Source organism: Sturnus vulgaris, chromosome 9 (assembly GCF_052056855.1).
Source record: "Sturnus vulgaris isolate bStuVul1 chromosome 9, bStuVul1.hap1, whole genome shotgun sequence".
In the NCBI taxonomy this organism is placed as follows: Eukaryota; Metazoa; Chordata; class Aves; order Passeriformes; family Sturnidae; genus Sturnus; species Sturnus vulgaris.
In genome coordinates, this window is record NC_142251.1 from 12,545,430 (window position 1) to 12,563,031 (window position 17,602).

General features: G+C 38.7%; 1 protein-coding gene and 1 long non-coding RNA gene across 2 annotated transcripts in view; one reads left to right on the forward strand and one right to left on the reverse strand.

Moving 5' to 3' along the window:
* The window catches only part of LOC148222812 (uncharacterized), a 98,123-nt gene that overhangs the window by 60,156 nt on the left and 20,365 nt on the right, over positions 1 to 17,602 (forward strand). The window lies entirely within an intron of this gene.
* The window catches only part of LOC106850672 (vitellogenin-1-like), a 42,977-nt gene that overhangs the window by 21,358 nt on the left and 4,017 nt on the right, over positions 1 to 17,602 (reverse strand). Inside the window, exons 5-19 of the mRNA XM_088169542.1 lie at positions 15,901 to 16,062; positions 15,063 to 15,214; positions 12,248 to 12,398; positions 11,991 to 12,148; positions 11,723 to 11,888; positions 10,531 to 10,653; positions 8,753 to 8,971; positions 6,481 to 6,698; positions 6,304 to 6,401; positions 1,883 to 2,007; positions 1,696 to 1,797; positions 1,492 to 1,611; positions 1,050 to 1,239; positions 868 to 961; positions 570 to 755 (exon numbers count right to left, since the gene is read on the reverse strand). Of these exons, the coding sequence (XP_088025668.1) occupies positions 570 to 755; positions 868 to 961; positions 1,050 to 1,239; positions 1,492 to 1,611; positions 1,696 to 1,797; positions 1,883 to 2,007; positions 6,304 to 6,401; positions 6,481 to 6,698; positions 8,753 to 8,971; positions 10,531 to 10,653; positions 11,723 to 11,888; positions 11,991 to 12,148; positions 12,248 to 12,398; positions 15,063 to 15,214; positions 15,901 to 16,062 (2,264 nt within the window). The remainder of the gene's footprint in view (positions 1 to 569; positions 756 to 867; positions 962 to 1,049; positions 1,240 to 1,491; positions 1,612 to 1,695; positions 1,798 to 1,882; positions 2,008 to 6,303; positions 6,402 to 6,480; positions 6,699 to 8,752; positions 8,972 to 10,530; positions 10,654 to 11,722; positions 11,889 to 11,990; positions 12,149 to 12,247; positions 12,399 to 15,062; positions 15,215 to 15,900; positions 16,063 to 17,602) is intronic.

Consider the following 17,602-nt stretch of genomic DNA (forward strand, 5'->3'; position numbering starts at 1 on the left):
CTTCCTCCCGCTCTTTCCGTTTGTATTTCCATCTGTTTTCATTTGTTTGGCATCTGGCTACAACAGTTTTCCAGAGTGAATTGTAATTGCATGCACTGATAATAAATCAAGGAGACCTAACGGGTAAGAAAACCAAATGGCAGCCACAGGGGAACAAGGTAAAAACATGAGAAACACCAAACCCTCCATGCTTCAAGGCATCTAATGCAAATATAGATAGGTTAACTGTTCCGATAGGATTCATCTGGCTTGTATTTTACCTAGTATTTTGAGTTCAAATATTTGTATCAAGATAGAAATTTTATATCATTTGTGTTTCAGATAGTTTATGGAGCTCAACAACTGAGATATAGTCCTAAGGAGGATTTTCAGGTGAAGACCACAGAAAGTAACACATATTTTCAAGCAAAGCTTTCGTGCATGTCACTTCATTTAAAATAAACATAGAGTATACCAATCACCACCACTTATCCAAGCTGCAAGTCAAAGGCAAGATTCCTAAATGTATTTGGGGTTATTTAAGAGACTCTGCTTTGCTACATAGAAAGATATTAAATGCTATGCCTTACCTTATGCTAATTATGTTAGTCTCATCTTTACATGGCGGAATTTCAATTTTGATACTTTTTTCCCTCATCTGGATAGTGGCAACAACATTCACAGGTACATGAGCATTCATTTTGGTGCGTGCTTCCAGCCCTGCCTGGACTGTGTGTGTGTTGATTCCCATTACAAAGGTCATCTCCTTGGCCATGCTGAAAAGGTAGGATGAGGGTATAATTATGTTCATGCAGCAAACAGCTATTGAATATTTATGGCTTCCATCACTTGAAAATATGATTCTCTTATTTTATACTAAATACTTACCTTAGACTCGCTTTGGATCTCAGCCTAATGTTGGCATTTAGTAACTCAGTCAATCTGAAATCAGACTTTGGAGAAGGCGTAATCTGTGCTTGAACTATTACAAAGAAAGCAAAGAAAGGGTTAAAAAAGCCCTCCACTCCTAGCAAGAATGTTTGTATTGCTAAAGCAATGAGATATATTACCATTTCCTGCCACTTTTGTGATAGAGGAGTAATAGAAACTGGTCTCTGTTGGGAAGCCAGTGCAGGTGGGCACAATGCGGCGGATCTCAGAGGACAGGAGAGCTTTGGTCCACTGCCTCCCTACACCACTTTGAAGGCTACTGATTATTCTCCTTAGTGAAGGGATTTTTTCATCAGATCCATACCATGCCTGCAATTACAGAGTTCAACATGTCTAAATAAGCAGAACTTGAATATCATGATCCGTGTCATTAACTATGCCTCAGGGGAAATTCTGCCAACAATGATTATAAATAATCCTGATCAAAGCTTGACCTTATTTGCCTTGATTAATACTAGAGACAAAAACCCAACCATGAATTTATAAAAGGGAGAGAATGAACGAAAGTAACAGTATTTTAGAGCTTTTGATGCTTGGGTAGTGGTGCTTGAAAAATGATACCTGCAGTGCATTTTGGATGGCGTTTTTATCAAGTCCACCAAAAAACAGCTCTTGGCCAAACATCTTCAAGTAGCCTGACACAAAAGGTTTGTCACTGGAGAATGCCTTCCAGTCAGACAGCTGTGTGAGAAGATGAAAAAAGCCTGATTCTTCATAACATTTAAGAAAGCAATATTAGAGGTTTTTTTCTCCCCCAGAATTTACCGTTTTCAGGATTTTCTTGAAGTCATAGTCAGTCTCCCAGTCCCTGTCAGGAGAGTAACCTTTAGCAAACATCTCCTGTAGTCCTTCAACTATTATTCCTATCTGTGGGAAAAAGCAAAGTGTGGATGCCAGTGGAGGACAGTTGTAAGAAGGGATTAGAGGGCAGACTGTGGGTAGACCAAATTACCTCCAAGGGATCAGCCACTCTTCCAAGGAAATGTGTCCGTAGCTGGGACATTGCCATAGCTGGAATTAAGCTACCCGCATTATTCAATACCAAATATTTAGCTGCCAGCCCACTCATAAGGAACTCTGCAGAGAAATAGGCAGTAAGACACAGCACAATTCGTTTTTAGGTCAGAGCATGCAGGTTGTGTCTATTTACTAATTTAATAATCAGCATCATATGAGCAAGGCTAGCAAACTCACCTGTAAAACTGGTGTTCTAAAACAGTTATAAACAAAATATTCTGAATTTTCAAACTAATAATGGCCAAAGCTACAGGCTCACTGATCATTGCATGGTGGTTATGTCATCTTTCCAGTTGCTTCTGCTATATCATAGAATCATAGTATAGTTTGGGTTGAAAGAGACCTCAAGGATCATCCAGCTCCAACCTCCTGCCATGGGCACGGGCACCCTTCAAGTAAACCAGTTTGCTCAAATCCTCATACAATCCTACCTTGAATACTACCAGAATTGGGGCATCCACAATTTCTCTGGGCAAGCTGTGTCAGTGTCTCATCACCCTCATGGTAAAGCATTTCTTAATATCTAATAAAAACTGACTCCCTTTCAGTTTGAAAACATTGCCCCTTATCCTGTCACTCCATGTCTTTGTGTGAAGCCCCTCTCCAGCTCTCTTGCACACTCCCTTCAGGTGCTGGAAGGCCACAATTTGGCCACCCAGAGCCGCCTCTTCTCCAGATGGAACAGTCCCAATTCTCTTAGCCTTTCCTCATAGGAGAGGTGTTTAACCCATCTGATGATCTTGCTTGTCCTCCTCAAGACTTGCTCCAGCAGGTCCATGTCTTTCCTGTGCCAAGGGCCCCAGAGCTGGATGCAGCACTGCAGTTAAGGTCTCACAAGAACAGAGGACAGGGAGTGCAGAATTTCCCCCTTGTCCTGCTGGTCAGGCTTTTGCTGCAGCCCAGGGCACGACTGGCTTCTGGGCTGCAAGTGCACATGGCTGGCTCATGTCCAGGCTCTCTTTCTCCAGAACCCTGAGTCCTTCTTGGCAGGGCTTCCTTTGATCTGTTCATTCCCCAGCCTGGACTGATATGCAGGCTTACCCTGACTGACATGCAGCATCTTGCACTTGGTCTTGTTAAACCTCCTGAGATTCCAAAGGTCCCACCTCTTGAGCTTCTCCAAGTATGGAAAATATGTCCATATCATTTACATCCAGTCACACTCTGTAAAATCAGCTTATGAAATGCTTTTATGAGACATCATTTAGGGCAGCTTAACAAAGGAGATGAGAAATGATAAGAGAGTTGCCATCCTTTGCTAGTAGTTCAGGGAAAGTGACACAGATGTCCTGTAAGGACAGATGGTGAGCTATAGCTTTGTCCTCAAATGAGGCAAAGACTATTTAATACTTCTAGTGCCAAATGCTGTAACCCTTACATTAAATGCATCAATTATTAAATTATTGTTAACTATTGAGTGAACTTTGAACAAACAGTCTGTTTCTATTTATTTTTCTACTTAGATTCATCATCTATAATGTTCTTAGGTAGAGATCATCAGTGCAGAACAGAGTCAGGAATTCTTCCTGGTCTTGGCACAGTTATATCTTGTCCTGTTTTATGAGTTAAAGTAATCCCACTGCTTTCCTAAGTTTCCTTAGGTTTCAAGAGGAACAAGGCTGACAGAATATGTAGGCATCCCTGTTGTGCTTCCTTGTAGCCCTTCCTCTCCTGTTCCTACACTATTTGGAGGATAAGAAATATGTATGAACTGTAATTTTACCACACTGACTTCATTGCTTTTGCTGTATGAATCTACTGTGCTATCCAAAGTGCTGGGCACTATCTACCTACAACATATGAGATTCAGAAACAGCTCCTGCAATCAAGACACAGGTATTTATGTGTCCCACTTTTGCCAGAGGAATAAGGGGAGAACATTCAGTAGATAGCAATGGTGATCCTATAAAAAACCCCCAAAAAACAACAACAAAGTGGTGCCACATTGGGACATTACTAGTAAGTTGACAGGAAACTTGGAAATGTGAAGACTAGTTTTTCTCTGCATGAGCTTAGCCAAAGCAATGCATTCCATGGACAGGACACTAAAACTGAGGCACAGTATTTTAAGTGAATTTGTTAAACCTATCTTTTATGTTTTTACCACAAAACCCATTAGTTAAAATGTTCATGGTGTTTCCTGATACTTAATAAGAAGTATTGCTTATAAATGATTAAATTATTATATAGAATTCATTGAACTGAAGAGAGCAGGAACATTTTCCATACCTCAGGCCTGACATAGTGCTAATGCTCCAAGAATATATTTGCCATTTCACTGTGAGAGTTTGGTGACACCTGCATGTATCTGATTAAATATCTTGCCCCAAAGATGAGAGAAAACTTAGAGAGCAAAGAAAGCAGTCTTTGGTACGCATAAACACTAGTAGACAATTATATGAATCTGTGCATATTGAGAGTCAGATTCTCATAGTCCTGACACTGAGCAGAACTTGAGTCACCCCTTTGATTTCACTAGCAATGTGTAGAGCATGAAACACTATTTGTGGTGGCCATGTGTGACAGACTCCAGATTAGAGACAGATTCAGCTGACATTATTGCCTGTCATTAAAAATTCAGCATTGAGCGCCAGAAAGATCTGTGATGCTGAGGGCAGATTTTTGTTTTTATCAAGGAAATAGGTGCTGCATTACAGCCGTCACTATGGTAACTCCTCCAGAATGGACTCACAGAAACACATTTTACCTGTGGCTAGTAGAGACAAATCAAATTAGAAAGCTGGAGGATGGATCCTCTTCCTATACTAGTGTACTAGGAGATTGACTTAATTTAGCTGAGTTATACAAGTCTAAGATTAACATGTGTAAGAAAAAGATCTTGTTTTTTTTTATTCTTCAGGATGAGGACCTATCTATCCATGGTAGCCAAACTACTGACAATAGTCTTCACCAGGAAGTAACAACAATTCCCTGATGTTCTGCATTTCCAGGCTAAAGCCAAAATAAAGTATTCCATTTCACATAGCCCCTTACCAGCACCCCTCACTGTGTGAAAATTTAGATGGCTTAATTTTAAAAGTAAAAATTAGAAGACAAAATGGGTGCCTAAACCAAGAAATGCATATCTTCATGTTAACAGAAGCTATCTATCTCTGTGTCTTAAGTAGTACAAAAGTTCACGTGATATATATTAGTGACTGTGTTTCTTTGGGCACTCCCTGTCTCCATCATCGAGGCAGAAAGCACATGTATAGTATATTACTGTGATCCTTGCAGTATGTACTAATTTATTTCTATTATAGAGCACATTAAATGGTCATGTAAAACCCACGAAATTGGAGAAAGACAATAATAATATTTACAAACCACACCCCTGTCTCCAAAAAGGAGGTAAAAGTACTTGTACGTTCATCACTGTGGATTTCAGATGTTTCAGAGTCTCTTATTATTGATTACTTTGAAAAGAATCGTAACACATACCAGTGAAAAACACAAGTGCTAGAAACATATAACTCCTGATAGATAAACAGCATGTGTAAGGAGACTGTGTTTGGAACTATAATCTCCCTAGTCTGCCAGCTACATATGCCAAATCACTGAGGCTGTCATGGCCATTTACATAGGGAAGTTGCTTTTAAAAATCTACTGAGAAAAATAACATACATGGAAAATAGCAAAGGCTACCATGTGACTGAGCAAGAACCTGTCTTCTAATCTGGTCCTTCCCTGCTTTAACTACATTTTTATGTGCAACTCTGATATAACTGGCCAGTCTCCAGATACCCTACATGGATCTGCTCATTCTAGTAAAGAATCTTGGTAAGAAGATGCAAGAAAAATCTTTAGACAATAAGCCTGACGTAGCTGCTCATGGATGCAATGAATTGTCACATCTGAACGTTTGCAGAGTTTTCTGTTTCGCTAGGCACAACTGTTGGGGTGAAGAGTATTCAGCATCACATTTGAATGCAGCAGGAGTTGTAGTGTTCAACATGGGTAGAAATTAATCCACTTCAGCAGTAATTTAGGTCCCTTCTGTTTGTTTGGTGCTGAACAATGGTATGAAATTGTTAAGCACCACTGAGAATACGACATTTGATACAGGAGCATGTGCCTCCCTGACTAATGAAAACGGAGGGTTAGAGCCCCACAAGCCCTCTGGTAATTTCATGCTGGCAGTGTACAATGCAAAACACACAGGGACCTAAACACTCTTCAAATGGAGACCCTGAGATTCTTATATTTTTTTTCACTGAAGATAGGAAAATACGGAGGAACAACATGCAATCCAACAGCTGGCTAGGAGAATTGGGCTCTCATACTGTACAACTTTTTTCCCACATTCTCACCAGTATATATTTCTCTAAATTCTCTACAAAATCTTCTGGATTTTACCTTTAAAGACACTGAAGCGGAAAACCTTGCTGAACTGATATCCAGATCTGTCAAATTTGGGACTTAGTGCTCTGATAGCCATTCTGCAGGCAGAAGCCCTGAAAAAGTTTGGTGAGCTCATTAACGTTTCAATTAGCTTGCAACAAGTGTTTCTTCTAGGAAAGGAATTTCCCTTACATCACTTGAAGATCTGGAGCTGTGCTTCTCCCCAGGGCCCTCAGGTGAGAGTAGATGAAACTTGCCACTTGCATGCTGGGTTCCTTCAGCACAGCATCAGCCAATGTCATCACGATTGGAACACCTGGCTTGGTCTCAAGCAAAACCGCTGCTGCCAACATTCGGATTCTAGGATGAATTTTTTGATTCAGGAAAATCTCAAGAGTAATAGCCTGGACCTGAAAATAATAGATACATCCAGTTTTACTATAGTTTTGAACATTTTGCTAATAACCACCCAATGCCAGTGAATGATCTTGGATCATTCACCAGTGAATTTCATCACTAGCACAGTAAAAATTTGGATTATTTAATTATTATGGCAACACTGTTTCTGGTTTCATAGTCTGAGGGCTGGAAGGGGCATTATGGTAATGCAGTCTCTCTGCCTACACAATCAAAGCCAAGGAACTTCACTGGATAACATCAAATATTTTATCCCTTTTTGAGCTATCCCACTCTAGGTAAAAGAGATTTCATTAATCCATTACATACCTGAGAAGTGATTTCAGTGATCACTTATCCCTGTGCATAAAGGTACAACTTATTTCTAATTATGTATTCTTCTGGGGTACTTTCTGCTAAATAATAGAATAAAAATTAAACAAATAAAACCTAACATATTACCAGAAATGTCTATGTCATATAGGCAGCTTAAACCAAAATTTAATGCAATAAATGTAATTTCCTTAGTAGTGCTTGTGGTTGATATGTTTACCCTCAGCAATATTCACTACCAAGATCAATTTTGTACTGGAACCTTCGCACTTTCCAGGGAGGCACAGGAGCCTTTGACTCTAACATTAAAATGAATTTGGATGATGTGCCCACTGTTCTGGCAAACTTTCTGCACAGCCCTGCCCTGCCTGGGAGAGTGCACATCCATGAGCTGTAATGAAGAATGACCCAGGAAACTTCAGCAAACTTTGGAAAACGCCTGACTGGTTTTATTTGTTTGGATATGTTGATTATCAAGTGCCAATGTAGAAGAGGTTTGCAGTAGGTCTAATTGAGGCTTTTCAAATTAAACAGTAAAAAAGGTCATGAATTAAGTATGTTTAATCCAAATATGGGTGTGTACCTAGCTGCAAACCAGGTATGAAACTGTTTTTTGGACAATAAAGAAAGTGTCACAATCATTAAGTTGTTCCAGATCAATCTTCTCCAAAGAAAATGCATAGAAAACAAAACTGAGTGGCCTGGAGCACCTGTGGAAAGCCAGGCCAAAGAGCAGTCAGAGATGCAGTGCTGCTCTCAAATACCAAATTGGCTTTTTTCTTCCCCAGCAAAGACTTTAGCTTCTACCCTTGCAATTCTCTCCCTTCCCTTCCCTGTATTTCCCTATCCAGGTCCTGCACACCACTAAATTGTTTCTTTATTCTTCTGGTTAAAAGCATACCCTGGCACGCTATTGTCTATGGATCAATATGTGCACTCAAACTGGAAGGCACATGCAAAAAATGAGTATAATGGAAACACTGATTAGTAGGTCAACAGTTAATGAAAGCTTTTATTTTACTTTTTATATTAAGAATTTACTTATATAAATAAAAAAATTTCAACTCCAGGAAAAAAAATCTTGTGAACCTTGAAAAGGTTTCCTTTTAAAAGCAGATTGCTTCGAAGTGAAAATGATTGCAAAGTGATGTCTGTGGTAGATGAGAGTAAGGTGGTGTAGGCATTGTATGTGAGTTCTAACAATTATCTCAGGGACAAAAGTCACATTTAGTAAATGTTCTGTTTATGACTTAAGCCCGCACAATGTCTGTAAATTTGTAATTAGGATGCAAACCCCTGGTATCTATTTACAATAAAATCTAGTCTTGAATTACGATAAGATGTGACACTCAGTATTAAATGTCAATTCTCTGAAAACCTTGTTTTGTGGTTCTCTCACATACAGAAGGTGAAGTAGCACTAAACACATTTGGGTCAATAATTTAGTTTTCTGTCTAATGTCCTTGGAAACTAAATGTTTGCAATGGAAATACTGATTTGTCTTCAACAACAATGAATGTACCCATTTAATGGGATTTTTTGTTGCAGTCTGAAATACTGGAGGTTAATGTCAAAAGAAATAAGACATGCCTACCAAGGAATGGCTAAGTATTTTTTTTTTTAAATAATGCAATCTTTTAAAAAAAACAGATGTTTTTCCCTCACTGCCCATTATCTATCAGCAGCCTGGTAAGTGGAAGTCACAAGGGCAAAGGAGGCAGCTTTGTTCTCTTACCATTTTGGGGTCTTTCAGGCCTATGTTTTTCAGGGCCATCACAGCAGTTGCATGGACCCTGAGTGGCAAATCCGAAGCACCAGCTGCATATCCTGGCAAACACTTCTTGATGTGCTTGATGCTGGCTGGATGTCCTACATTCCCAAGGGCTTTCAAAGCCAGGGAAATGTCTTCTGTGCTAGACTTGCTCAATGCCTCTCCTGCAAAGCCATGAAGAAGCTGGAAAATGGAAACAAATCTGTTGAGTTCAATTCCAGCTCTTATCTAAATTCCATCCACCAGCCTGTTCTGAGGTTTGACTTCCATAATTTCACTTTGTTCAATTCATTTATTTTAAATATTTTCCAATTCTTTTTTTCCCTCATGAATAGAACATTCTATTCATAGAACAAGTATAGCCAAGGAAGCTGCAATGAGCAGCTTCTTCATCACTATACCTTAAAGTTATCAAGTAAGATTTTTAAAGGAAAAAAGTAACGGTTAGGACCTAGTGCTCACTGCCTTTCAGGGTAAGTTGGGAACCCTGAAATAATGCTGCTTGAACATCTCTCTCTCATGCTTGAAGACAGGTGCAAAAATACAGATACAGTTAAACCTTCAGACCCTTAGAAAAGATTCCTGATGATATGGCTGATGGCAGTCCCTTAAGCAGCTATGACAGCCTCTTTTCAGTGTGGATTAATAGATGGAAAATGAGATCACTGCCAAAAAATCAGGTCATTTTACAGCCTTCATTGTAAGCAACTGGATCACACTCCCATTAGTATGGCAAGATTAGAGGTAGCTGTCTGAAGGCTGAATAAGAGCAATGAGCTAAATCCTAATAGATACCAGTTTTAAATGATAACAAATGGCTCTAAAAAGGAAATGGAGATATTAGAGAATAATTTCAATACAAATTCTGTACTTTAAAATAACACATTTGAGATGCCTTGATGATGCAGGAACTGTGCTTGATATTGCTAATCAAATGAAGGGACATCTGAAATGCATTGAATAAGCCTAAACAATCACTTGCTTTGGGAAAGAATTTTCATTTTCTGGCACAAGGCTTCTCAGATTTAATTAACTCAAGAGCATTGGTGGCAATTGTAACACAGGAGATGTTTGTAGGAATGTTGTTCCCTGCCTGTGTACTGCAGGGAAAACATCATGTCAGGCACTCAGAGTATTTGGAACACCCTGCTCTCACTGGGGACGGTGGATTGACGGGTGCCAAAGACTATGCATACATTTCTCTTTCCCTCCCTGGCTGAGTGGTTGGCCCTTGTAAAACAAGACATGCATTTTTAGAACTGGGAAATGCTATTTAATGACTACTCAAATTGTTTTGAGGCCTGCTGATTAAAAGCAGTGTAGAACAGGGAGGGTGTCACTGCTGTTATAACCACCTTATAGCCTGTGTTAATGACTGGGCTCCGCTTCTGGCTGGGATACATTAATTCTGACAAAAACCTGGGCTTTTGTGTCACTTTGTTAGTTTATAAATATGCATAATACCTGTATTTAAAGTATTTTTGAGCAATGTCATGGGACTTCATTAATAATTGGCAATAAAGCATTCAGAGATATTCAGATAGAAAGTGTTATGAATTGTTTGCTTCTTCCTCTCACTCTCTTTCGTGTGCTAATCTAAGGATTAAAATGCTGTATTTAACCAACTGGGGTCCTTTCCCCAAAGGAAACACTGTAGTGAAGTGGAATACAGCTTTCTGAATAATGAAAAAAGAACTCAAGGCCTAATTTTTCTTTTAAATGGTGAATAGCAATGTGGTTACCTGGAGACATTCGGAGCAGGAGTCAGATGAGGAGCACTGTTTGTGGCACAGTGATGCGTAGCTGAGGTGGCAAACCTTCCCAAGCACAGAGCTTGAGCGAGGGCAGTGCTTCTTTACAATGAGCTGGGGAGAAGGCAGTTGTTCATTACTATCATTAATGAAGAGAAACATTATTGAAAAATATGTTTCTGCCCAACGAAAGACAAAACCAGGCTTTTTGATATTTATTTTGTTGATGGATTTTCAGTTAATCTGTGGATAGTATTGTATTTGACAGTGTAATTGTAAAATAATTCCAAGTAACATCTGGAAGGCAGATCTGTTTCTTTTACTGTGTTTCAGATTTAAATTTGGCATAGCCTATAATCCAAAGCAAAGAGATGCCCTAGTTATGGAATGGAAAAATGCACATTATTGAAGAAACATTCATCACATTTTATGATTGTCTCAGCTATAGGTACAATGAATTTGAGATTTGTTGTGAATGGACTTCAGTACTTGGACAGACAGGAATAAATTTTATAAATGTAGGAGCTGACAGGAGGCACCAACTCACTGGTTTCTTGTGTGGGAAGCAGAACACCAGCACACAGTAACAGCTGGGCTTTCATGGCTTTAACTCAGGCTAAATTCTAGTCTGTGGTTTATTGTCTCTACCTAGGCTAGGCAGAAATAAGTTCTTGCATCTGAGACTGGGATTAAACTCTGCATATTCAGAAAAAATGGCAAAAATTCGACTTTCTCCTACACGGCCTTCACATTGAAATAATTCCCTTGTTTTTGACAGATCTTCTCAAATTCATACCCATCCTTCTAGGTCAATTAGGACAAATACGTGGATGTAACAAATATGTATTTCTTGCTCCTTTGTCTTTGTAGACAGTCAGAGATCTAATCTGATATAACTATAAAGAACATTTGGAAAAAGAGAGACTAGAAGCCACTGCTTCCAGCAATAACCTCTGTCCCTGAGGGGTATTTTAGTCTTTATTTCCTGTTTCATTCCGGACTGATTTTTGCCCTTTTGGGTTGCATTCTCCTCTCCTTAAGACACTCAGGAAACAAAGCCCTTTCAACCTCGCTAGAGGATATAAAACCTTTATCTTTTCAAAGCTTTTGCTACCTTGTCAAAGCAATAAATACAGCAGATGCTAGAATCAGCGAAGATTTGAGAGTGTTTAGAGAATCCTACCGTTGCTTCCTCCATCACATCCCGAGTTGGAGAGCTGGAGTGCAGAGCCACCAGCACTGTTTGAGTCACTTCCCAGCTGCTGAGCTCCTGCCTTTCCATTTTATGCCGCAGGAACCTCAGTGCACGGTGACTGGCCACTGCAGGAATTATATCCAAAATGTGGCGCCTGTAATGGGAAAGGCAAGCAGCATTTTCCCAGTCTGCCTCTGAGCACAGGCACTCCAGAGGGTCTCCAGCAGAATCAGCAGCACCTTTTTATTGCCTGTACCTGTAGGCTGGCCGACTGGAGAACTGCTTCCACACCGACTCGTAATTCTCCTCGCTTGCTGCACGGAAGAGGTGCAGAAGCTTGAGAGCTTTTGCTGGTGCATCGCTGGGCAGCTGGTCAGAGGCGGCCTCGACTAATTCTTGCAGGCTTTCCTCTATCTGCAGGGAGATGAAAATGCAGCAAGCTCACATGCATTGTTTCCCACATGCAGGGGTTTAAATCTCCAACAAAGAATCTGTCCAGTGGCTGGGCTTTACCTGGCTTTCCACATCTTTTATTTTGAACAAGTGGACAGGAAGCTGAAGCAATTCACTACCAAACTCATACTGAAGAGACCCACGATTCTGGTACTCTTTTGGTGGAACCTCTGCCCTCTGCTTCTGCACATCAGTCAAAACAAGTTTCTGCCTGGAATGGAGAACCCAGGAAGAAAACATCACAAGATGCAGGGTGCAAACTGAAAAAAAACCCCAATGATTCTGCTTCTCCATATTGCAATGTAATTACAAAAGGTTTTGTTATTGAGGGCAAAGATATTTACAGATAGATGCATTTGGACATACTGCTCAGAACCATTCTCTGAGAAGGTGTGCACTTGCACAGCAGGGCTCAGATCAGAGCCAGGCTTTGCCTTCCTTTGGGAATAACTTGGCTTGAGAATTTACAGAAGAGGGAGGTGAGAAGCTGTGGCCTGAAGAATATCAGAGGAAGTACATGTTGTGTCTTAAGGAGTAAACTATGGACCACAGAAAAACACAGATGGGAATCTTACTCAGAAATTATAATTTAATTTAAACATTTTAAGAAGTTCATAAAGGCTGTTATGTGTCTGTGTCTCTCCTGGAAGTTTCAAATGGAATTGAAAATTTTTAGATACAATAAGAAATGCTACAATCTTTTTACTTGAACTATTACAATTCCCTCCTCACTTTCTTTGGTAAGCTGAATATCCTGGGGACTACAAAATAAGGTTCTCATGAGCTTTAAATTGGATTTACCAAACAAAAAGGGCCACATAAACTCAGGATTAGTCTTTGGAAAAGTGCTCAACCTTTTGAAAACTTTTTAAGAAGCAACAAACCTTCATCATTTGTTGTTAAGAATAATTCCAATGAGAGACTGTCTTTGTAAATATTTGCTATCTTTCTACATTTTCAGCTAAAGAGATGCAGCCTATCCTACCAGTTATGTTTAAAATGGGTCATTTAGGACACTATAATAAATTTAGGTATTTGTACTGAACAACTGAAAACATTCCAAAAGCAATATTGCTGTACTATAGAGTCTCTCAAAATCTCTGTAGAAAATTGGTGTGCTTATTTTGGAATCTCTATGATCTTCTGTATCATTTCTATTCACTCTTTCCATATGGATTGCAGAGAACTGCTGCAGAAAAATAGCATATAACTGCTTTACAGACAAGCCACTGGAATTTGAATAAATACTGCTACAGAATCAGTAGAGATTTTTTCTCTCTTGAAATTTTATACAATATTATTGAAGGGTATTTGGGTTAGTAAGTATAACAGATTTTAGCACCCCCTTTCAAAGCATGATGAATCTATTATGTCTTCATTTTCATTGTTTTGGGAAGAGATATATCTGCCTAGAATAGATGGGAAAATACTGTATTCTGAAGAGAAGAGCAAATGAATGCTAAAGATAGGATTATAATGGTGAAGCAGTAGTAAAACCTCTCTTGGCCTTGAAAGGTGCTGCAAGAGTCTTATGCTGAGCAGGTCTGAAAACTCAGCTCCAAGTGCTTTAAGACCTTGATAGATTATTATTTTTAACAGAGAATGCATTGTGGAAATAACTTCTGAGACTTGAGTGAGATAGTCACATTTTCCCAACTATCTTATATTTGTCCCCTTCAGCTGGGTAATGATAAAAATGCAGAGAAAAATGGGAAAAGTAAAGGTACTATCCTTCTGAGAGCTGAGAAAGACTTTACTGAAAACAATCTCTACAGACTGTAGGAGGAGAGTGTAAAGCATCATAAGTCCATTGTCTCCAGACTAATGCTGACTCACAAAAACCTATAATTTCATAGAAGCACTGCAGTTGTGTCTATCTACACCTTGATTGCATAAGATAGTAAAGCCACATTCGTTTTTTTGTTTGTTTGCTTTGGCTTTTAGATTAGTTTTGTTTAGTTCCAAATTGCACAAGTTCATTATAAAAATGAAGTGAATCAGTGAGTTACTGACACAAACTTTCTGATGTTGCTATTTCCAAAACTGTATATTATACCAATAGATTCTTGCAGAAGCTAGTGGAGCAATGAAGATTACAACAGCTGGAGAGTGGGATTAAGAACACCTTCTGCACTGTGACATTTATGCAAAAAGCCTCTCCCTTCAGTAAGGAGGGTCCACAATTAAATAGGTAACTGAAAATTTTCTCAATAAATGAATTTGATAGATGAACAAATTTTCAAATACTGAAACTTTGAGTCCTTGAGCTAGGGGCACAATTTCATAGACAACCATATTCTTGTTTTTCTCTAAATTTCTTTAAGAAATATGCAATATTTGCTGTGAAAAAACAAATGCATTTAACATGCCTTATGCCCAATTGTTTTGCAATAAAATTCAATTTCCTATCACAAAACAGTTTTGATGAGAGATTTGCAAGTTGCCCATGGTATTTAGGAATCCAAAGTCCTATCTAGGTTTCTTGTGAACTAGTCTCCATGGATCTCTTACTGCATTATTATTTTCCAGGGAACTCTTTTTCCTGAGTAACTGTCTTTCAAAGTATTTTACTTCAAATATATTAGTTCACAATTTCTCAGATGGAATTACATTTGTTTTGGCTTTTATGACATAAATCAAATATCCCTGAGAAATAAAATAGTCAAGTCCTGCCAAGTTTAGCTAACAAAATTTGGATAGTGATGTGCACGTTTCAGATTTACAACTAACAGTGAAGGTTGTTTTTATGAGCTGTTTGGGATTTTATGTAATTAAATACTGGCAAACAATAGGCTGTGGAAGTAAAGGATTTATTTCACTTACGGACCTTCACTCAGATTTCTGAGTTGCTGAATTAAAGGAATATGTATTGTACCTTGCTTCTACGATAGCATTTCCTCCTGTTATCTCGTTGAAGGGTGAAAACTGGTGGATTTCCTCGACATCAGCTTGTGTAATTACAGCTTCACTGCGTGTATATTTAATTTTGTAGTTGTAAGTAGCAGTTGCACGGGAATTCTTGTTCCTCTTTATAATATAAAAAAGCAGTGAAACAAAGAAAATAAAAAGTCATTGAACTTTGAAATTCTGTGACTAGAGGCTATTACATCACCCACTTCAACCCATTTATTTTCCAGGCTGTTTTGTTCATTGGCCACAAGAGCAATCAATGTGAATTCTGTGTGCTCACTTCCATGGGAGAGGTCAGGCACGCTGCCTGTCTCCATTACTTTTACTGCTAAGAAGTGTTAGCTGCTTTTTCCTTTTCTCAAATCTAAGTAATTGGTCATTCCCTCGAGAAGTAGGCAAATTTTCTGAGGAGAGCAGCTGCATAAACCACACAATTTTTTATTTCAAAGACAGGATTATAATAAAATGCAGCAGTACCTGTCTCGAATGGCAGAGAATGGATATCATGACTATTTTTTTTACTCAACAGAGTAGGTGAATTAACTCATGCTGATAATTAATGGTTTCCAAGCCAGCTAGTTTGAGCTAGCTCAAGTGTGCTTGCAGTACTTGACAGTGTGCAGCCCAGACATCTGCTTCTCTGTGGGATCATTTTCATACAGAAAGAAAATATTGACAACTGGATATAGCAGATCTGATTCTTCCCTCGTTTTTAGTATTTCAAATGAAGAGATTGTGTGGCTATCAAATGGTGTTCTGCATAAGAATATAGAATACATATACATAACACCACTCTGGTTTACCTGCTGGCAGGGCTTGCATGGATGAGTGTAAGCTGAACCTGTGACAATCTGAACTTTCTCTTCACAGCTGTTCAGGTCTTTGGATTTGGTCACATAGACTACGTTTGCTCTCCTGTTTTCTTGAATTGCATAAGTTGTGTTACAAATACCTCCAATCCCAGCCTGGCAAAAATGAGAACAGGATCAGAGAAATTCACTATTATGCAAAGCTTCACTTCACCACATGAAATTTCCTGTTTAATTCTGCATTTTCAAAATTACTAATGGAAATGAATTTTTCCTTTTACTTATCAGAAGCAAAATCGTGATGATCATTACTTTCATCTCTTTTTCATGTGTACAGGTCTTTAGTAAGCCAAATCAAGTTACATAGAGAGAACTAAACCTCCTCAAAGTCTCACTTGGAGCCCCAGGAAAGTGGAGTAATAATTTTCAGTTAGAGCTTTTGATTATGAAAAATGATTTGAAGAATATTAATAAAAAAGTGTCAAAATAATTTGATCAGTCAGAATGAAATCTTAACAGCAAAGTGTTTCAAGGTTGGAGATGACATTCTGCCCTCAAAACTTGCTTTTACAGACAGCTTACAAATGCCTATGCAATAGGCCTTGCAATATCAAGTGATCTGTCACAATATGACCGCCAATAATTAAAAAGAATTTCAGGATAACAGAGTTTTGATTGTGGGTCTTCTTGAGTTCACAGTTTTAGCTGAGCTCTTCAATAATATTTTGAGCATATGCATTTATAAGAGCTTTTAAGTCTCCACAGTCAGTAAGATTTTTGTAGAAGAAAAATGCTTGATTGCATTTTAGGAGGAAGAGTTATTTTCCTGATTTTTTTATTATTGTTATTTATAGCATAGCTAGTGCAGAGATCAGCTCTGGGCTATGTGAGAGCACATAGACAAATGGTCACGTTCTGTTTGGGAAGCAAGATGCACCCACTTCATCTTCAGCTTAACAGAATTCCCTGAGACACTGTGTCTTTGGGAAAGGCCAGAAATAGGAATTGCCCAAGCTTTCTGGAAGTCTTGTACTCTGCAAATACAGGTGTGGGTCTCTGCACACTGCAGGGTATGGGAGACACATCCAGACTTTAAATGGGAATGTCCAGCCCAGATTGTTCAGTGGGATGAAGCAGACTCCTGCCTGGCTGAACTTCATGGCTGTGTGCAGTTTATGGCTAGCTCAGATGCCCTGAACCCACAGGATGGGATGTACACTTTCCCAAGTTAGTCCTTTAAAACTCTCTGCAGCTCATATTTTGGGACTAATAGTGTTTATCTTCTTTTGCAGAGTGACTCGAGATTGTCAAGCAAGGGTGCAAAAGCTCGTTAATCAGTTGCTGTCTGAGAAAAGCAAAGAAAACGTGGAAATTTTTCTAGGACGTGAAGTCATATCTATTGCCTAGCAGTGAGAGTAGAACATATTGCTAACTGAATTAGAAAGAATTAAGATGTGAAACTAGATATGAGAAAATAGTATTGCAGAATATCCAACAACACCCGGATTTTATGTGCAGCAAACAGTGTGAAAAAAATAAATAATCTAGTTCCTTTCCCAGAAACAATTCCACTTACATGAAAATAAATTCTAAAAAAATTAGAGTTACTCTAGTCTATAGTTTCAATAAAAATAAAATGAAAGTACAATAATTTCAAGGTTTTTGCTGATCTCTGAATTGTATGTAGTCTAATCAA